Below are 22,990 nucleotides of genomic sequence, written 5' to 3'. Positions count from 1 at the left end.
CTCCAAGCTATGCGGACGTCTGCTTGGAAGATTGCAGTGGCAAAGTCTAGATCCGTCCACAGTGACTGAGCTGGGCAGGAAATCAGGTGGAGATCCATCCAATAGAGTCTAACTCAAAAGAGCAAGTGACATTTTGCCTGTCTGTGGTTGTCTAAAGCAGTGTGTTCATATAATTTCCAATGGAAAATCCTGTTCTGACTGCATTTTGGGACAGAGGACTGAAGCAATGCAGAGTCCATGTTCTCCAAGATGGACTTCTACAGTAGTGCCCCTTGTCCGTTCCTGAAATACTCTCCATCCCCTATCTCCAAGAGTATTTCTATGAGAGCTTTCTAGACTGCCTGTTCCCCATCTCTAGGTAGGACCCACTCCACACTGCAGCCAACACTGTTGTCCTCAAAACACATCTTGAATATGACCCTCTACGTCTTTATACATCTGGTAGTCGTTGATTCCTTAGATTAAAATTCTAATGCTTCCCCCTGGAGAGTCTATGTGATTCTCTGACCTCATTTCATCCCTCGCTACAACCCGACCTGTAGTCTTGTGTATAATTTAAATGTAAAATGTCTCCCATAGGTACACATGTTTGAACACTAGGTCTCCAGCTGGTTGTAATAGTCTGAGAGGCTTTTGAATCTTTGTGAGTTGGAACCTAGATGGAGAAAATGGCCAATAGGGAATGAGCTCTGAGGCTGTCACCTCCAACCCATTCTCTCTGCTTCCTGGTTGTCACCACAAGCAAGCAGCAACCATACACTTCCCTACCATAAACTCCACCATGGTGAGCTGTACCCTCTCAAACCATGGATCTCAATAGATTCTACCCACTTTAAGTTGCCTGTGTTGGGTTATCTACCTCCTTGTATGCATTTGCTTTGTTTGTTCCTTTTTCTGTGCCTTTGTGCATGTGTCCGCTCTACTTAAGATGAGTTTAGGGTTTGCCAGAATGGACCAAAGATTGTCGAGAGAGGGGATCTTGAACTGTATCTAGGACTGATCAGCTTAGTTATATTTTAGTGCTGTGATAAACACGGCAACTTATAGAAGAGCACTTTAAGGGCTTACAATTCTGGAGGAATAAGAGTCCATGATAGCAGAACATAGGGCATCAGGCACCGCTGAGTGCTAACATCTCAGACTCCGAGCAAGAGGCAGAGAACACATTGGGAATGGTGCAAGTCTTTTGAAAACTCAAAGATCACCCAAAGTGACTTACTTCCTCCAACCAGGCCCTGCTTCCTCATCCTCCCCAAACAGCCACCAACTGGGTACCAAGTATTCAAACTGAGACTAACAGGGAATATTTCATTCAAACTACCATGCTGTCTGTCTTACCCATCCATAATCATCAATTTACGTAGACTCTTAGTTTTGGTGGAATAGGATCTATTGTCTTTTTTTAAAGTTTATTTTTATTTTATGTGTATACCTGTTTACCTACATGTATATATGTGAACCACATGCATATAGTGTCTATAGAGTCCAGAAGAGGACATCAGATGGCCTGGAACTGAAGTTACAGATGGTAGTGAGCCTCCGTGCAGGTAACGGGAACCAAACCCAGGGCCTCTTCAAGAGCAGCCAGTGTTCTTAACCAGGGAGCCATCCTTTCATTCCCCGAGTTTCTGTCTTCTAGAAACTCTGGCATTGGTAGTATTGCCGTGTTTCAAAGCAAGGGAAAATGCAAGACAGTGAGGGTGTGGCTTTCATTTTCCTTACTTTTCTGCTAAAATGTTCAGGGGGTACAGGCAAGACATTTTTAAGGCGGAAGAAAGACATAGCAAACATGACATTTTGAAAGGCTAATTGGATACGGATGGACATATTGAGATGCTGTCCGTTATTGTCAGAAATAATGTTTCACAGAGAAGCTGTTGTGGCGAGAGCAGTGTTATTGATGGACTTATGTGCACTCGGGAATATGGAAGCAGTAAGGCCTGCAGAATGATGTCAGTCAAACTGAAGGAACAAAACTAAACACCTCTGATGTGAGAGCTGACCCCGCCCGCAGGATTCGACCCGTAGGACCCACGTGGTTAGACCCATGGTTATTTAATGCAATCAGAAGTGATCTGGGAGGGGTCTGCTAACCACTCTGCTCCTGAGATGTGATTACATGCTTGCTATTAGGTTCAAGAATCAAAACAAGCTTGTGAGTCAGGGAACATACGTCTCAAGTTTTAGAATACCATTCCCAATTCATCCTCTGCAACTCCAGAGCCCAATGGGTAATCCTGTAATCCCAATATTTCATCATCCAAACTATATTCTGCTTGTTTCCATCTGCCCATGGAGGAGATGTGATAGAATTCTCTGCCCAGACCACGAGTCCCAGGTTTGAATTCAGGAAACAGGATCATGAGCCCTATGGAGCCAGCTTGGGCAATAAGAGAAAGACTCCAATCAAGATCATTACATTTTGTTCCAAAGCTCTATTTTCTTAATGCAAAACAAAATTATAGATGATGGGAAATAAAGATAAAGCAGAAAGCAACTGAGTAGTGAGATCGGGTTAGGGGACAGATTCAGGTTAATCAGGAGTTTCCATAAACAAGACTGACTGTCTGGTAAAGTCTCTGGAAGAAGCTTGCCATCCGGCCTGGGGGTGCTTTAGGCATTGCACTTCTGGGAAGCACCTCAGAGTAACAAACAAGCGTGCTTGTGCTCCGGTCTCCAGAACCACAGTTACCAGTGGAGCCTTGGTGGAGCTCCAGCTCTTCCTTCCCATGAACCTGGGCCAGGAAGCAGCACTTTGGGGGGTTGCTTTGTCACGTGGTGGGAGGATCTGCGATGTAAAACAGACTTGGCGGCCAACCTCAGTTTTAAGTGGGGTATTTACTGTGGTTCCAAAGGGATTTAAGAAATTCCCAGCATGGGGCATTCATGACCCTCCAAAGTCTGGAGGGGAGGATTGCAAAGCAGTATCACTGTCCAATTATATAAATATCAAACTCTACCTCCTTCTTAATCATTTTCTTCTGATCAACTATCTCAACCAAATATACTCTTGAATTGATCTGTCTTGTTTATGGTATGGGGCTTCCGTCCTACCCCTGGAGGGTATATTTCATGAGTAGCCAAAAAGGAAGGCTCTTACCCAGAGTAGGTGCTATGTGTATAGCTATTGAATGAAGGAATGTATGAACTTTTAAAACTGTGGGTGTGTATACATGCTATGTGGACGTGCAACTTATATGTGCCTGTTGAGGCCAGAGGTCAGCATTGACTATTGTCCTCTATGGCGCTGCATCTTCCCTTTGAGATGCTTCAGAAACTGTCTCTCACTGATTGGCTAGACTAGGAACCCCCGCCACACAGGAACGCCCTGCCTCTGCCTTCCAGTGCTTGGATCATAGGTATTCCCTGCCATGCCTGGATTTTTACGTGGGTGCTGAACTCCATTCTTAGGCTTGTGCAGTCAGCGCTTTGCCACCCTGAGCCATTTCCTCGGCCTCAGGACTGAGGGCAGGAGGAAAGCCGGTCTGAGGCCAGGAGGTCTCCCGCCAGCCATCCATGCTCACTCCTCCCTCCCAGACGCTGCTGATCGTTCTACAACACCTTTCCTCTCTTTTTACAGAGCATTGGCTGTGATGACTTCCTGGGCTCCGACAAAGTCGTGGACAAGTGTGGGGTGTGCGGAGGCGACAACACAGGCTGCCAGGTGGTGTCGGGAGTGTTCAAGCATGCCCTCACCAGCCTGGGCTACCACCGCGTCATCGAGATTCCCCAAGGAGCCACGAGAATTAACATTACAGAGATGCACAAGAGCAACAACTACTTGGGTGAGAGTTCATTTCTCCTCTCCATACACCACGCACGTGCACACCACACACACACACACACACACACACACACACAGGACGTGTGTGATCACCCAGGTGGTGTGAGAGTTTATTTCTCCTCTCCACACGCACGCACGCACAAGACGTGTCACTACAGGTGGTGCATTCTCTCCAAGGTGGTGAAGTGACCACTGTGGTGGCCAGACATCCCAGGACACACAGAAAGTGCCCCTGGGGTCTTCCTGACCTGCCATTTGGGATAGAGTGTGTGTGTGGCGGGGGTACAGGTCTGCCCAAGAACTAAACGGCTGATGTCTATATATTTACACCAGGCTTTACTCGAGAAAGATATGGGCATGAAATGGGCAAGAGACTTCTTTGAGCTGGGATGGTTTTTTTGTCAGGGAGGGAGGGAGGAGGAGTCTTTGTTCTCTTGGGGTCTGGGGACAGGGATCGCTGAGGACTCCTTCCAGACAGTCGCTCCATGGAGGTCTAAAGTGAAGGCAGTCCTTGCCTTCGCTCTCTTTCATCTGCCGGGGGAGCAGGCCCCTGCAGGTCTTCTGAACTGCTGCGGACCCCTCAGCGGTCATCTCAGTCAGTGCCATCTGCATTTAGCCCATTTTCCTGCGGGCGAGAGAGCCTTGCTGGTGCTGTCTTCTGGAATCCGGGTTATTTGCATATCTGCCAGTGTGCAGCGTCACAAGAATGGGTGTTTACCAGTTTCTAATTCAGATAAGCATGTATAAATCAGTGAAGCAGATTATAGGGGTGCCTGTTCTGTTTTCTGAGACAGGGTCTTGATCAGTATGCCAGGCTGGGCTGTAAATCGTAATGTAATCCAGGCTGGTCTTCCTTCTACATGCGGGGATTACAGTCATAAGCCACCAAGCCTGGTCTAGGGTGTCATGCCTTCAAACATTTAATGAGCAGCAATAGACATTTTCTTTGTAATTATTCAATAATTTTATTGAACATAACCTGTCTAGAACAAATCTATGCCAGGAAATATACTTATGGCTTTTCCTGTATAAAATCCCGAAACACTCTGAGAATAGCCCACAAGCTATTCCCAGCCTCAATTTACAAATAAAACAGACATATAGGGGTCAGAGAACTTGCCACAGTCATACAGCAAGAAAGAAGCAGAGCTGGGATTTAAACCAAGGGAAGGGAGCTCTAGGCACAGAAGTCTAACGTGAGCTGATACCCATGGGCTTCCTCTTCTTTACCACTGGTTGTGTGGCAGTCAGTGTCCACCAGAAGTTTTTGACATACCATTCATTTTGTCATTGTTTGTAGTGGTGATGGTGGTGGTGGTCTACATGTGTATGTGTGCATATGTGTGTGTACACACATGATTACACATACCCGTGAAGGCTAGAGGCCAGCCTCAGGTGTCATTCCTCAGGTACCAGCACCTTGCCATCGAGCTCCCTAGCCTGGAGCTTGCAGAGTAAGCTAGACTGATTGGCTAGTCAGCCTTGAGGATCTGCCTGCTTCCACGTCCTCACCACTGGGGTTACACACATGAGCCATTGTTCCTGCTTTTTCATGTGGGTTCTAAGAACCAAACTCAGGTACTAACTTCTGCACAGCGAACATTTTAAAATGCCCGAGCCATCTCTCCAGCAATCATTTTACTCCTGTCCCATCCCGACCTCCTCCAGAGCAGCCCAGACTAACTTCACTTAGTTTGATTGTCTGGGGTAGAAAAGGATGGCAGGTGTCTCTGAGACAAGCCCAGTTAAAGCAGAAAACTGTTAACATTTTCTCTGGCAAATCCAGGAGCCTCCAAAGTGGCAGGAAGCTAAGTTCCCCTGTGAGCGGTTTGTGTCATTTCTCATCTTAAATGACGATCTGTGTCTCCGCCTTTCTCTGGTGCTTTTATAAGATCCCATCTCCACACACATCCTGCTTCCTACAGTGGGAAATGTTCCTCGGGGGTTATTTGAAGTGTGGTTGTGTTTAGACACAAGGGCAAACAGTGCCAGTTTTTATTAGCTTTATGTTGTTTTTCGGAAATGTTCCCTTGCTATCGCTGGTCCCATTTTGTAATCAGTTTCAGGCTCCTTAAAGGTACAATGGACATTCTGCATGAACATCCACAGGGTATTTGAGTGGAAACAGACCAGACCCTTGCTCTTGCCGTCCTGAGTATAGGATTTTATCCTAAGACTTAAGAGAACAGATGCATTAAGGAAGGTGATTGACAAGTGTCCCTTCCTTTTGTCTCAGAGAGTTTGTCAGGATATAAAACTTAAGAGAAAATGGTGGGGAGGTGACTCAGTGTGTAAGCATAGGAACTGGGGTTCAGATCCCCAAAATCCAGGCCAAGTCGGCATGTTGTGCTAGCTCTGTAATCCAGCTAAGCCCCAGCACTCATTCAGGAGGCAGAGACACAGCTCCAAGTTCAGCAGGAGACCCTGCCTCAGGAAATAAAAGCGTAAGCTGAAGAAGAGGGATGCCCAGCGTCAAGCTCTGTTACTGACATGCACACAGCCCCATATGCGTTAACATGAATACAGACGCACAGACACACACAAACGTGGGATAGAAATCTCCCCTTCCCATGAGAAGGATGAAGAGAAAGCCGAGGGAGAAAGGAAGTACCAAGAGTCCACGGGAGAGTGACTCAGGACGTCCATGTTGACTCGCTGTGCACAGAAACCAGCGGGATCTTGAGAAAGGCCTCCTCCGTGAGTGTGTCGGCAAGGAGAGGGGAGCAGGAGCAGGCTTTGAGGAAGGGGGCGCCAGGAGTCAGGAACCTAAGCTTCCAGCCATAGCATTGATGTCACCCGGAATTTTATAGATCTTCCTTCTGTTCTTGTCAGGATACAGTTCGCACACCATAGACTTCATCCTTTTTGACAGCGCAGTGGTCGGGTAGTCTTTTTCTTATTCCAGGCCTTCTCTACCCGACTCCCTCAACTGTTCGCCTCCTGCTCTACCTATAGAGTATAGCTCAATGCTGTTTGCCTGAGATCGCTTGAGGCTCACACAGCCGTTGGCCCATAGGCACAGCCGTGATTTCTAAACCCCGAGGCCAGTTGTAACCTTTAGCCATTGTTGGCTGTGAAACCCTTGGAGCCATGCATCCTCTGCTGCACTTGTCTCGAGAAGACAGTAGGTGGCGTCAGTGAGGTGGCTCGGCAGATAAAGGTTCTTGCCTGAGGGCCTGGACTGGGCCCCTGAGACCCACATAACTGAAGGAGAAAATCAGCTCCCTCAAGTTGTCCTCTGACCTTTACACATCACACGCATGTTTGGCCTGTGCACTAGCGGCACGCCTGGTGATGTCTTCTGCCCAAGGAGATCAGAAGAGGACATTGTATCTCCTAAATACAGTGTGAGTCATGTATGGTCTCTGTGAATCAAACCCAGGTCCTGAAGAAGCAGCCAGTGCTCTTAACCACCGAGTCATCTCTCCAGCCCTTAATTACATTTTAAATTCCTTTTAAAAAGATTTTATTGTTACTTACAAAAGGTGCAATTTTAAAATTAGAGTATGAAAATAGAATAACAACATTTTCAAGACAAGATCTCATTATAAAACCCAGAATGATCTCAGACTTTAAATACTTCTGCTTTGGCCTCCAAGTGCTGGGATTAAAAGCGTGTAACACCATTTCCAGCTCGGGAAATTAAAATTTTTAAAACAAGAACTACATAGAAGAGGGAGGCGTAGGAACCAACAGGCCTTAGCTGAGACATCAGCAATATTGGTGTATTACCTATCTCTTAATTTAGCCTACAGACCTGGCCCACTAGCCCCTGGTCTGCTACCTGCTGGCCCTAGCCTTCGCGTAGCTCACAGGAGGGCTGGCTCCCCAGAGCTGGGGGAGCAGGCTGCCTCCACTTCACCATGCTCTGTTTTCTTCAGTAAGCAACACTATAGAAACTGGGACGTTTAATGGTACACACATATGAGAAACGACACACATTCATTTCATTTCGGGTTGTAAAACTGAGGACACTCCAAGAGTGAGCTGTGTTTTTATTAAAATCATACAGTAAAAATGTCTTATGTCCTTCAAAGCTCAGCCTGTTTAGTCGGATCCAGACGTTGAGACTATAGAACTGCTGCTATCTGTTGTAAAGCTATGAATTTTCCTTATCCTCAGACTTGCTATTTGGAGGAAAAACATTGAATCTAATGTTATTAAAATGACTGGCAGTCTGTATGACTTAATAAGATGTTGTAAAATGATTTTAGCTGAAATATCAGAGTTTGGCGCAGTTGAATTGGTCCGGTTTACTAATGCCATTATGCAAGAGTTTAGCTCTCAGACATGAAAGCAGAGCCGGCAGAGGCTCATTGCTCGGGGCATGCTCTACCTGCCAGCGAGTTACACCGTTCATAGGCTCTAGACTTGGACAAAGTTCTTGGAGATCTGTAGGATTTTAAAAACAAACTGGTAATACAGTTCCCTTGAAACATATTCTCGTGAAAGTTTAAAATAATAATAACTGGGGCTGGAAAGATGGCTCAATAGTTAAAAGCACTGGCTGCCCTTGCAGAGGACCTGGGTCCAGTTCCCAGCACCCACATAGTGGCTCACAGCCATCCGTAGCTCCAATTCCAGGAAATCCAGCTCTGTTGGCCACTGTGGATGCATGGTATGTGCTCAGTACATGCTCATACATGTAAACAAACTCTCATACACATCAAATAAAATGAACAAATCTTTAAAATAACAATGGTTAGCACCTAATACCTCAAGAACCATCATGAAGCATCTGTAATGTGCAGACTTCATTAGGTGACGACTTTCTTATGGGAAGGCTCAGAATGTTTGAAAGAATGTGACATCTTGGACTGGAGAGATGGTTCAGCCATGAAGGGCACATACTGCCCTTGAAGAGAACCTGAGTTCAGTTCCCGGGTCCATGGCTCACAGCTGCCTGCCGCCCAGCTTCAAGGGAACTTGTACCTAAACTCGCATATATACACCCCCACACATATACATAATTGAACATAGTTTGGAAATCAATCTTTTTTTAAAAAAATCATATGATGCCTTATACATGTATGACGATTAATCCCAAGGATTTTTTTTTTTTCATGAACATTAGAAAGTTGTCAAGCCATTAAGGGAATAGAAAGCAAAAGGGTAAAATCCCCTCTTTGTAGCAATCCTACATTGGATCTGCCCCCCTTCAAACGTACAAACATTATGCGTGCATTTAACTTCCAGGTCCAGTACATTTCTGTGCAGTTTTCTAGCTACTAGGTTTTTAAAATTACTTTCACATTCTTATGAGTTTGCCAATTTTAAAATTGTTGAATTTTAATTTGCCAGTTTTAAAATTGAGGTTCTCTTGCTGCTTTTCAAAATTCACAGTTATGAGTAATAACCTTTTTCTGTTTGTCTCTGTTGAAAGTCTTAGCCTTTATCTTGCATTTCAGCTCTGTGTGTTTTATTTAGTACTCCGTGGTGTACATCTTTTGGCTTTATTTAGTCAGGTCTGTTGGGAACTTCCGTGAAAGCTTGTAGGTGTTTGCATTTCTTAGGAGGACCTGCCCACTGCCAGCATTATAAAGGCAACCTTTAACAAATCACTGATCTCTAGCTCTATTTTTATATTTAAATATTTAATTCTCTGGACCTGATCTTTGTGTGTGGTGTGAGGAAGGATTTGGCTTTCTTTTACCAGATAGACAGTTTGCTCAAACCCATTTATCAAATTTCCCCCACTAATATGAACTATCATCTATACCACATATTACATACAAACATAAATACCACATATATATAGATATACTTGTGGACCCTCGGGGTACATCCATCGATGTGCTGGTGTCTTCTACTTTAGTACCATAGTCTTTGCATTACTGCCATTGTATTTTATTTATTATCATTTTAATAATATTTTTACTCTTTGAAAATTCCATACATTTATATAATGTATAATGTTTGTGTCTGCCCACTACTGTCTCCCTCCAATTTCCCTCAGTACCCCTGCCTCGTCTCCATCCTAGCTTCATGTCCTTTTTTGTTTAGTTTTTGTTATTATTAATAACCCCTGAACCCAACTAATGCTGTACATAAATCTGCGGCTCTTCACTGGAGCATGAACAACCTACCAACATCCACATCTACAAAGGAGAACGGCCAGCCATCAACAGACAGCCTTGGGGCCCTTTCCCGCACATACTGAAAATCTGACTGGCTTGATGGTGTGTGATGACCACCGCTGCTGTGAGCTGACCTGTGCCACAGCCGGGTCATCTCCAGAAGTCAGCCGCTCACAGCTCTCTCCTCCATCCACGGGCTCTTACGTCCTTTCTGCCCGCCATCTCAGGTGGTGGAAGGTTGATACAGATCCATTGCCTGTGCTCAGGGTTGTCCGTTCTCAGCATTTTGACCAGTTGTGAGCCTCTGCCTTAATCACTACCCGTCTCAAAGAAGCTCATCTCGCCACAGCTGAGAACAGTACAAATCTGTAGGTGTAAACATAAATGTTTAGAGTGTAGTTTGACAGGATGACCATTTAGCAAAACAATAGGCATAGGATCTCCCCAAATACGGGCTTTGACACAACTTACAGTACCAGACATGAACTCCTTCCTATGGCTCATATGCAAACAGAACGTGATTGGTTACTCCCAGAGCCTCATGCCACCATTGCCCCGGTGGGCACATCTTGCTAACAGCTCCCTGTTGGGTCCACACAGAATCCAGCACTGGGTAGGCTCGCTGGTATTTTTTCTCTCCCAGGAGCCTGCGTACACCTTCTGGAACTATGTGAACTATCCTTTATGGAATGGGTTCCCCAGTCAGTCCGGGGTTGACTTCTGTGTCCTGTATCCAAGGTCAGGGATGCCTTCAGTGACAGGGTCTATCATCTATCTAGGTGTGGCAGACACTCAGTGACAGGGTCTATCATCTATCTAGGTGTGGCAGTCAGTGACAGGGTCTATCATCTATCCTGCTCAAACTCTCTTTTTAATAAATGCATTTTAAATTAGCTTCCAAACTGGTTACTTTCCACATAAGGCCTCTTTCTTCCTGTAGCCTTAGTCTTCTCTGACCCACTCCCTACCCTCTCCTCTCCCCGATCCCTACTTAAACTTTTCCTCTCAAATATTTCCCTCTCCCTTTTGGTGACTGCTGTTAGTCTGTGGTGAGTTTGTGGGTCACCTCTCTTCCCCTTCCTTAATTCCTCGCCTGATCGCCTTGGTTTTGCCTTAAATATTCTTGTGTGTTTTCATGCATCTGTTCTTCCAAACTGGAAAGGTATCTTGTCAAAATCCGCAAAACCCGTTGGGGTCTTACCTGGAATTTTCGTAAGCGTGTGGTAAATGTATAGGTTAATTTGAGGTAGAAAAAGGGCGTGTTCACAGTGTTGAGTCTTTTGATTCTGAAACATAGTATAAATCCTGGATCATGAGTTTTAATACGGTTTTTTATGTTGACTCTGTCAGCTTTGTTAGGTTTATCTTTAAGTATTTTACAGTTTTTGTTGATTTGATATGTGCCATCTTTCTTTCCGCCATGTCACTGATTAAATATGTTGGCGCGTGTGCAGTCTGTTTCATACATTTGTTTTGTAGCCACATAGGCTGATAGATCCTTTCTTTTTGATATTTTGTTTTGTTTTTGTGTGTATGAATATTTTGTCTACATGTATGTATGTGTGCCATGTGGGTGCTGGGAATAAAACACGAGTGGAAGAAAATAGCTGACTCCACAGTTGTCCTCTGCCCTCCGCACATGCACCCTGGCACACACATACATACATATATCATGTACATATACACACACTAATGATAAAACTTAAATAAGGTGTGTGGGACTATAAAAACAACTAGAAGAAAACAGAGGAACCCTTGACATGAATTTGAGTGGTGGTTTTAAAAGATGATAATCGGGGGCTGGAGCGATGGCTCAGTGGTTAAGAGCACCATTGCTCTTCCAGAGGACCCAGGCTCAGTTCCCAGCCTCCACATGGTGGCTCACAATCCTCCGCAACTCCAGTTCCAGGAGTCCAGCGCCCTCTCCTGGCCGCCACGGGCACTGCAGACATGTGGTACACAGAGATACATGCCGGTAAAACACCATACTCATAAAATTCATTTAAAAAATATACCTAAGGTACCATCGCGATTACTTTCCAGTAACTCATTGTGAATTTTTAGTTTCCAGCCCAAGTTCCCTCTTTTCGCTCACAAGAGGGGTTTCTCTGAGCTGGTTGGCAGGGGCCTCTGGTTTGCTAGCCCTCAGCCCAGCAACGGAACTCTCAATTGAAAAATCTTCTCAGAGCCCACCCTTCTAGCTCTTGGTGTCCTTACTGCATGGCAGAGGAATAAAGGAAGGAAAGTAAAAACAAAGAAAGTAAGCTTTTTCTTGGTAGTTTTCACAGGACTTTGACCATTTTCCCACATGGACACTTACAGTTTTTATTGCCGTTTCTCTGTGAGGTCACTCGCTCCTTGATGACAAACAGCCCAGCCTTGGTCATTCCTTCTTTCAAGTCCTCAAAATAGACTAGGAGCTGGGGTGAGAAGTGGGACTTCAGGAATAAAGGTAGGATGGGGGCTTCAAGGGCATGCAGGCTGTACGTGGGACATTCGAGGGTCTTGGTCCCCATCCTGGACCTCACTTGTGATGTGGAGGTCCTATTATATATTAGACTGTTGGAATTCTACATCCCCCACCTCCTTCATTTAATCCTCACAGTGCCCATTTCTGCTGGTGTTTTCGTCTCTTTCTGTTGCTGCGGTAAAACATTCTGACCAAAAGCAGCTAATGGGAAGGAAGGGAGTATTTCTGTTTACAGATCATAGTTTAGGGTTGAGGAGTCACGTGGGAACCAGCAATGACTTGAAGCAGAAATTATGAAGGAGCACGGCTTGCTGGCATTGCCCCAGGCCCATACTTACCTAGCTTTCTTACATACCCAAGGGTCACCTGTCCAGGGAATGGTGCCCCCCACGGTAGGCTCGGCCCTCCCATATCTATTATCAATCAAGATGATCCTCCACAGACAGGCCCCCAGGCTAAACTGATCTGGGCATTCCTCTTACTGGGACCTGGGCCTGGCCAAGTAAGCTAGGCTGATTGGCCAATATGCCCTAGGGGGTCCTCCTGTCACCTTCTCCCCAGTGCTGAGGATAACAAACACTCAGCACTGTGCCCAGCTTTTCACAGGACTGCTGGGGATCAAACTTCAGTGTTCCTACTCACACAGGAACCACTTTGCTGACTGCTCTCCCCCCAGCCCCAGACACTGTACCCTTGAAAAACTGTCTAAGCAGGTGCTGTGACAGACACCAGCACTCTCTCCTCTTAGACGTCAGAGCCAGACGCTGAAATGGACGTGGTGGCCCCCCCTAGTTACCTGTGACAGTTCGTGACAACCCCAGGAGGCTGTCAGATCACAAGCGCCTCACCACAATGCCCTAAATGGCTGGCTGTTCCTCATCTTTCTGGAAGATGAGCAAAGTGATTGTGAAATTTGGGGGGGGTTGTTTTTCTTAATATGGACTCTGTCCTTACCTCCTCTTCAACATAAACTTGTATGTGCTGTACAAAATCCAATGTTTGCAAAACAAATACCCCGTGCCAGGGAGACCATGCCCTCCTGCTGTGGTTTGGACAGATGCTGTCATTTGTTTTAATGCTCCTGAACCTCATTTTGCCTTGCATACTTCCACCTGGAGCCTGGCGGTGTCCTTGCCTTTGATTTAGGAGAGCTCGTGTGCCCCTACCTCTGTTTACAGTTCTCGCTTTTCTCTTTCCCAGTCCCTCTGCCCTGGACAAGCTTTCAGATATGCTGGAACAAAATGAAGTCACCCTGGCTGCACCCTTAGGCTCATCTTCTTCCCACGTGTTCTGCTGTGAAGTTAGCACCTCTACCCTGGAAATGCTTGTTTGTTTTATACTTGTCTTATAGGGAGGAATTAAACTAAGGGTTGCCAGTCACACTCCAGGCTCCTCCTACCTGGATATAGACTAGATCAGGATTCCTATCTGTGAGTCAGAACAGGGTAGATAACATTAATTCTGAAATCCATTCATAACCCACTTGCAAATGTGCTGCAACCTTCCCTCTTTGAGTCAAACTCTGCCCTTCTGTGGTATGTTAGATCTTTGAGAAACTGCTTAAGGCTATTTATGCTAAAGCCCGGGAAGAGATGGCTCATAGACGTGTAAGCAGCACTCAGTGATCATGGTTGAATTCAGGAGAATTGACACCTGAGGAAAACAACTTTGAAGTTGTCTTACCTCCAGCTGCAGGCAGCTAGACACCCGTCCAAGGTCGCTGCTCTCAGTTGGTCCTCCCTTGCCTTCTCTGAGAGTCAGAGCTTAGAGACAGGGGCTCTGCCTGAGATTACTCCTCCCCCTCTCTCCAGGTTTTGCCTTTCCACCAGCCGTCAAGGCTGTTTAACCATCTTCCCTAAGCAGAACACTCATGGATTCTGCTCTCCTAAATCTTTAGATCTCTGAAGTGGGCTCAAATGATTATTTTCTTTGTTTTAAAGAAGATTTTATTCTGATTTTTAATTGGGGTGGGGAAGATATGTATTGAGTGCAGTGCCAGAGGAGGACATCAGATTCCCTGGAGGTAGAGTGACAGGTGCTGTCAACCACCCACATAGGTGCTGGAAACCAAACGCGGGTCGTCTGTGAGGACAGTACACATTCCTAACCCCTGAGCATCCTCTGATCTCGACACTTTTCTCTCTTACTGGACTCTTCCTGGATTAGCTCTTGCCCCACTGGTTTAGCATCTGCAGCTCTTATAATGACTTCACCTAGCCCTGCCCATCAACTTCCTTTATGACCTGAGGCACTCCTGTATTTGTTAGCTTGGGGAGCACAATGTGCCATCTTGTCCAGATTTTATATTCCCTTCATTGTCTCATATTCAGGTCATCTGAATCAGAAACGCTTCCCTTTAAGTAAAACTGCTGCTAGTTGTCTGATCCTGATACCTGTGTAAGATAACATTAATCTAAAAGAAAAATCCAATGGCTACATATAAGCACTTGCCAAGTGCAGCATATTACAGAGAAGAAGGCAACACAAGGTCCCTGCTTGGCAATACATTCAGTCTGCGTGGAACTCCTTTAAGATGCAGAAGTCGTTTTTCCATCCCTTGTACTCAAACAAGGCAATCCAGAGAGGCACCGTAAGAGAGGTAGCCTTTGAACTGGGCTTTTAGAAAGTGTTGGCATCCTTGTTGTTATTTTTTTTCTCTTAGGTTCTTTTAGGGGGCTGCCATCCAGCTCCCAAATGAATATACGGAGGCTTATTATTTCTTATGAATGCCTGGCCTTAGCTTGGCTTGTTTCTAGCCAGCTTTTCTTAAACTATCCTGACTACCTTTTGCCTCTGGGCTTTTTCCTTTTCTTACTTCTGTATATCTTATTTCACTCTTCTTCTGCTGGGTGACTGACTGGCTGAGTGGCTGGGTGGCTGGGTGGCTGGCTCCTAGCATCCTTCTCTCCTTCTTTTCTTGCTCCTCCTTCTTTGCTCTTTTTCTCCTGTTTATTCTCTCTGCCTGCCAGGCCCACTAATCCTTTGTCCTGCTTTGTTATTGGCCATTCAGTTCTTTATTAGACCAATCAGGTATTTTAGACAGACGAAAGTAACACAGCTTCACAGAGTTAAATGTAGCATAAAAGAATACAACACATCTTTGCATCATTAAACAAATGTTCCACAGCATCAACAAATGTAACACATCTTCAAATAATAGTCCACAACAATCCTTACTTGTTTTGGTTTGGTTTGGTTTTGGAATGACACAGAGTAAATACATGAATCTGTTCAGGCCAGTGGGTCTCCGCTGCAGCTGCTCCCCTGCAAAGTGAGGAAGCAGCTATGGGCAATGCTTTACAGCCACACCACCTTGAACTTCTCTGATTTTGGGAGTTAAGCAGGGTTGAACCTGGTTAGTACTTGGATGGGAGACAAGATGAGAATGGCCAGGCATGGCTGTGCTCTGGAACAACTCCATCTATAAGCGATGCTTTCATCGCTGCGTTTGGTTTCCATGCTGTAGTCTGCCAGCCCATCTTAGAGGATGTGTGGGCTTTGTCAGAAACGGGGAAAAGAGTGTGTCTGCCTGAAGCCACAGGGCTTCAGTATGGGCTGCAGTATGGAGGAGGAGGCATGTGAGTGACCATTCTGTCGACATGGTTCTTATGCCAAATGGGCATAATGACGACCTCTGAGACCACAACTATAGGAAACCAACAGGCTTCAAACTACAGAAGACTTCATCCCAAATTACATCCTGTCGGTCAAGTCTTTGCCCAGTGTCAAGCCACTGGAGATGGTGACTAGAACTGGGTATAACAGGATTGTGCCCGATCCTGAAGGCAGTGTTAGCCATGACAGAAGAAAGGACAACAGGCAGTTACTACTGTAGGAAAACCAGGTCCATAGCAAGAGTGTGAGGAAGAAGTATCTAGCAAACAAAGATGCTGATATGTGGACTTAGTGAGTCCAAGTAATAAATTTACCTGTCAATAAATTTGTTTGTGGGTTTAATATTTCAATAAGTGCATGCAGTGTCTACTAAAGAAGAAAGCCACACTGTACCACAAAATAACTACTGCAGGGGAGTGACAGGCTGAGCTGCACTTGACATCTTGAGAAGCTAAAGAAAGAGGAGAGGTAGATGGGGCATTTCGGAATCTGGGCAGACACCAAGAGAGGTCTGAGCTGTGTTTGGAAGAGGCTGAACCCAATCCTTGTCTCGGAAGCAGCACATCGGAGCCTACCCCCATTGCTCTCCACTTGGTGGTGTGCTCTGGACTACCAAGGTTAATAGGCATTGAGACCTTCACCCCGGGGAAAGACGTGATCCTAGCAGCGGGTTCTCAGCAAGCAGCATGGTCCCACCCTATCCCATACCCATGCTTTAAGCTGAATTCCTCTGTTTTTAACAAGTCTGAGAGGAATCACAGGCTGGCTGTTTCTACAATTGGCTCAAGAATTCCGGGCCAATGTTAACCCTGATGCTACCTTCTAATTAGTTGGATGGAAATTTGATCATCAAAAAAGGGAAGATCTAGTCATCTGACTTACATGGGTTCTGGGGATCAGAACTTCAGTTTTGATGCTTGCACAGCAAACATTTACCCATAGGTCCACTTTCCCAGACAATAATGGTTGGTATTTGTGTGTGTGTGTGTGTGTGTGTGTGTGTGTGTGTGTGTGTGTAGAGGCCAGAGGTCTGTAGCAGGTGTTTTTATTCTCTCTATACCTGATCCCGTTTGAGGTCTCATCTCTCACTGAACCTGGAGCTCATCTACACCAGCTGGCCATCAGGTAACCAAAACCTCCTGTCTCTGCCTCTCAGAGCTGAGATTACAGTTGCTCACACTCACACCCCTCTTGTGGGTGATCAGGACTGAATTCAGGTCCTCAGGTTTACACTTGACTGACTGAGCTATCTCTTCAGCTCTTCTAGAACATTTTTAAAAATTACTTTAGGAGAGTTGGAGAGATGGCTCAGCGGTTAAGAGCACTGGCTGCTCTTCCAGAGGACCTGGATTCAATTCCCAGAACTTACATGGCAGTTCTCAACTGTTAACTCCAGTCCTGGAGACCCAATAGCCTTTTCTGTCTTCTATAGGCGTTGCTCACATGGTATATTTAAATACATGCAGGCAACACCCATACCCATAAAATAAAAATAAATTTATATTTTAAAAACAAGAAACTACTTTTAAAACTTCTTCTGTACTATTAGACTCTTGTGTTTTCTTGAACATCTCCTGTCTGTTTGGTATACTGGTTTTTGAGACAGAGTCTTACTGTATAAGTTTGGGGAGGTTATGGAACCTTTAGGAGATTCAGCCTTGTTAGGAGAGAAGTGCATCACAGGATGTGGGCTCTCTCTCTCTCTCTCTCTCTCTCTCTCTCTCTCTCTCTCTTTCTCTCTCTCTCTTTCTCTCACACTCTTGTCTCTTGCTCTCTCCTTCCTGTGTAAATGAAAAATGCCATCAACCAGCTTCCTGACTCTGCCACCATGTCATGACTGCTCCATGTCATGCCTGCTCCATGTCATGTCTGTCCGTCTGTCTTCTCCATCTCGTGATGGACTCTATCCCTCTGGAAGCATGAGCCAGAATACACTCCTTCTTCTTTAAGTTGCTTTTGGTCACAATATTTTACCACAACAACTGAAATACAACTAGTAGAGACACACCTACATCATACACATCATACATATCACACACATACACATCATGTGCACATATCATACACGTCACACATATACATCATATGCATCACACATATACACATCCCATACATCTACACATCCCACACATCACACACCTACATTATACATCATGTACTTAACACACACATTATACATATTACACCCATAGATAACACACACATCATACACATCACGCAGACACACGTATACATCACACACATCATACACATAACACATACATTATACATATCACATATCTATACATATACACACATGAAACACATAGCACACATCATATATATAATGCAACTGAATCACATACATCACACATATATACACATACATCATACACATAATATACATATATACACTAACAAATTTTTGAAGACCAGAACTTAGGTGCTATTGTGTGTTTTTCTCTTGAGATTTTCGTCTTGGCTGGATATAGTAATACACCCTGTAATCCCATCTCTACATTAATGAGAAAGTGAGGGAGAAGGGGGAAAAATAATACCTTTATGTTATAATAAAACATATATGAGCTCATGGACCCTTGAAGAGGTCTTGGGGAACATACTCTTCGAAGCACCATTCTACATCAGTGGAAACGTGTATATTTATATGGCTTTAATTTCAGATAAGGTCTTATCTAATGAAGAATTGCAAAGAGGACTGAAGAGACGGCTTGAGAGCAGTTGTTGTTGCATAGAACCTGGGTTTGGCTCCCAGCATCTACATTGGAGTTCACAGCCACCCATAACTCCAGGTCCAGGGGATCCAAACCCTCTTCTGGACTCCACAGGCACAGTAACACAGGGTGCACATACGTACATTCAGGAAAAAGACTCAGTACATAAAAAAATAGAATCTGAACCGCCACTTAGAAGGTTAAACCTGGGATGGTGGCTCAGAGAGTTGAGTGTGCTTGCCGCACATGCATGAGGTGCTCTGTGTAGCTCTCCAGCGCCCACGTGGCAAGTTTAGAAAACAGGACAGTTCTGGGGAGGTAGAGAGAGGAGAATCCCAGAAGCTTGCTAGTCAGTAAGCTGCAGCTTCAACAAGAGACCCTGCCTCAAACATAGAGTAAGACACCTGACTTACCTATATTCCTTGCCTGTATGGCATACATGCACATGTGCACGTACACACACACACACACACACACACACACACACACACGGCTAAACTCACAAATTAAGCTTAAAAATAAGCATCTCCAACTGATCTGTAATGCCCAAGCATCTGCAGATCACAAGGGTAATTATACCTGTGTGCACTGTACGCCTCTCTGTCATCCGCTCTATTATTCTTTTGTACAGCAGATGTTTACTGAGTCTGCCATGAGCCTAGTCTGTTTGAGGCCACAGTTAAGGCTTCCATGTTAGCTGTGTTCATTTCATTCACGCGTGTTCATACATGTTCTACTTTCTAACTGAGTCTACATTCCGCTTTCCTTAAACAGCTCCTCTGAGCACAAGCTTGATTTTCCCCTACCCTTCCCAATTGGATGTTCTGTATGCAGTAGAGATTTAGCACATGATTCTGATTTAGTGGCTGGTAGGAGACCTTTATAATTCAGTCATCTGTGTGAAACTATATCCAGAATGCTTTCCCCTAACTCCCTGCTGGTTCTCCCAGGTGGCAAAACCCCCTTTTTCCCTTTCTGCCTTTAAGTGCTTGCATGGAACTAGTTACCACGGGGACCCAGCCTTCACCCTAAGGATGAGTGCATTTGCATGCTTGAATGAAGTCATCCTGAGGTAATGTTCTGAATGGCATCCTAATTTTTAAAGAGACTCCACGTTACATTTGATTCATAAAACTGAAAAGTAAAATGTCAACGTGTAAAACTGTCATTCCAGGCCGTAAAACCTTTTCCCAAAACCCTTATAGTCAGCCCCAACCCAGATGACAAGCTTATTAGCAGAAATAATGAAGCGGGGGGGAAGGGGAAATTAAAACCTTCATAATTAAAAATAACATTCTTCTGTTAACTTACCTGTTCGGTATTTTTTTCCTTTTTGTGAACTGCCTATAAATTTTTAAAGGCTGCTTTGGAGAGTGAAATGCTGACATCTTGGAGTGATTACCCCTGCCAGTTTTTCTTTGTTCTCCCCGTTTTATTTCGTGTCGTGTCATTCACGCTGACGTTGTATCCCCGATTCCGACAGTTGTTACAGAATCATAGGCTAGTCCCCTCTTCCTGCCCCTCGCCATTTTTTGTCCATTTCGCCTGGCAGGCAAGGGTTGGGCTCACACCATGAGACTCCATCCATAGCGACTCACTGAACTCCTGTTTCCTTCCCCTTGAGTGAGTGTCAGATAGACACACTGTCTCTATCTGAATTTCGGATCTTCTGAGGCCCTTCAGGTATGGAGGCTCCTAGCAACTTCCTATAGCAGCAGGGCAGCTGAGCTTTCAGAGGTACCATCATTGAGAGCCAGGGACCTGGTGACAGGGTTTGAACTCTGTAATTGCTACTTAGTGCCTGTGGCTCTTAGGCCTCTTCCTTGAAGACTGCGAAGCTTCTCCTTTTCACATATGCAGTGGGGTTATGGATGGCTTAGGGTCTGTGGGATAGCGCAGTGTGTGCATGCAGTTGAGTCCCTGCACAGTTGCTTTCACTGATGAGGCGGTTAGGTGCCCCTCTGCTCACCTTCTTGAGAAAGTCTGGTCCTAGAGAGTGGAAGACTGGCAATCTCTTTCCCCATTAACATGAGACAGACTAGAGCTGAAGCTTCCTAGAGTCATGATGGCTACAAGGCTCAGGGGAACTCCTGGGAGCTAGACACATTGAACAGATGAAGCTTTGGTATAACCTATCCACAGGCCAGGAAAAATAAAACAGAAGTCAAGACCCCCAGAGGTTAAGCCTCAATCACAGAACAGCAGTGGAGTGGGGTGGGGTGGGGCAAATTTCCAGCAGGGATGTCGACTGAGGGTAACAAGTGGTGGCCTGCGTTCTTGATGCCAGTAGCCAGCACCTCCCTAGACTCCCCTCCCAAAGGATTACTGTAAGAATAACAAAATACCAGGCCATTGATGTGTCCACATGAGTGTTCCAGATATCCAGGCACAAACTGATAAAGGAACCACACTGAATGTGCACGTACAAATGATCACGAGTCTAATTTCGAAGTGCTCATTAGTCTCAGTTGAGATGCTACTCCACATCTGAAACTGCCGCAATGACACTTTCCAAGCCGTTCTTCAAAACACTTCATCCCGCTCTATTCCGGTGTTGGATGCCAAGGTGATCTGACTAGAGAAAGGCTCGATTTTCTGACAGGACACAGTTTCTTGTAGATCTTTTTCATTAACTAGGTTTTAAGATTCTGATCTGCAGGACACAGGGAGTTGAAGGTTAAAAACTCAGCCACAATGATCTCAGTTCAGCCACCAAAATCTAATGCTCCAACTGGTCAACCTTCCACCTCCTCTCTGTGCTGGGTGTGAGGGGAAATAACCAGATGTCTGAGTCCAAGATTAGCTCCGCTATCTGAAGACTTTTTAGGGAAGCAGCAGGAGCAAGGAGAAAGGCAGTGGTGACACTGATGTGCTCTGGATGTTTGCTAGCTATATTGCTGTCTATATTCCTGGCAGTAAGAAACCCCGCTGTGTACCTATTCTCATGTTCCAGTAAAAAGCAACTGGATATTCAATGCCTAAAATTACCTTCTACACAGTTAAACTCTGCTTATAAGTCATCTTCCTGGAGTTGTCATCCCATAAAATCTGCCATTACAGAAAGAATAATCACCTCAAAGGGAATCGGGGTTGTTTCTAAACCAACAATGCTCATGACTTCATGGTTTCTTCTAAAAAGAAAAGTGAACATCTTAGGTTTCCTGCCATGGTTCTGTGTGGTTGGTAATAAATTTGTTTGGAGACTGAATAAACTCTGATGCTAACTTACTATTGATTTTAGGATGTGAGGAGAGAGGGACACCTGGGGTATGTGAGAAGAAAATCAGAGACACTCGCTAGTGGATGCCACTGCTGCCCATGTGGGGAAATTCCCTCACCAGGAAACACACCTGGGTGGTACAAGGAGGGCTACTTCTCAGGAAACACTTCCTTTGGTCCACTGACAGCAAAGATCTGAAGAAGAGGGCTAGAGAGATGGCTCAGTGATGGCCAGTGTTTATTGTGCAGTTATGAGGACCAGAGTTCAGATCCCAGCACCCATGTAGCAAGCCAGACATCTCTCAAATGCCTGTAACTCGCTCATGAATATGGTGCCCTCTCTGGCCTCCTTGTTTGCAAGATGCTCATACACACATACACACATGAACACACAAACACTTTTTAAAAAAAAGTCTGTTTTTTTAAAATTCTGAGTAGCTGGAGAGATGGCTCAGAGGTTAAGAGTACTGACTTCTCAGTAAAGGACTAGAGTTTTTGTCCCAGCAACCTCAAGGAGATCACAACATCTAAAGGGGGCTAAAGATCTGATGCCCCCTTCTGGCCTTTCAGGGTACTGCACACATAATGGTGAACATACATACATACATGCAGGGAAAGCATACATATAGAATTAAAATACATTTTAAAGAAACCCTGCACCCGAGCAAGAGATAATGTGAAAAATGAGAATCTAAGTGAGTCTCTGAGTAGGCATGAGTATGAGTATCCCCCTTCAGACAAGGCTCAACCCTGGGATGTGGACCACATGAGAGGCACTCGTGGTGAGATGCTCCATTGGAAAAAGCCACCAATAGCTGGATGTGTGTCCATATGACTTTGTCCTTGTAATGTTACGGTCAGTTCTTCTCATTCTGGATGTTTAGATCTTTACTCTTTGAGCACTTTTGTTTGTGATCTAGTTTAGCCTAAATTATAGATTTGGGTCTGTCTAACTTTTCATCATCTCTAAGACCTGCTGTCTCTGCTGACTTTTAATAAAGATCTGGCGTGTCTTTCCTTATGGCTTTGGGTCATGATATTTTCTCTTAGCAACGATTCATTAAGCCTTCCAAGAATTAAACATTTTGCTTCAATTTGTTCATTGAGTTGCCTG

At 45.0% G+C, this 22,990-nt stretch overlaps 1 protein-coding gene across 3 annotated transcripts in view; it reads left to right on the top strand.

The window, feature by feature from the left end:
* The window catches only part of Thsd4 (thrombospondin type 1 domain containing 4), a 567,279-nt gene that overhangs the window by 481,241 nt on the left and 63,048 nt on the right, over positions 1-22,990 (top strand). For all 3 annotated transcript variants that reach the window (XM_087905294.1, XM_087905295.1, XM_087905296.1), the window contains one exon: positions 3,581-3,785. In XM_087905294.1, the coding sequence (XP_087761420.1) occupies positions 3,581-3,785 (205 nt within the window). The remainder of the gene's footprint in view (positions 1-3,580; positions 3,786-22,990) is intronic.

The sequence above is a fragment of the Myodes glareolus genome, chromosome 4, assembly GCF_982192425.1.
Source record: "Myodes glareolus chromosome 4, mMyoGla1.1, whole genome shotgun sequence".
NCBI lineage: Eukaryota > Metazoa > Chordata > Mammalia > Rodentia > Cricetidae > Myodes > Myodes glareolus.
This window is presented reverse-complemented; position numbering and strand designations above follow the sequence as displayed.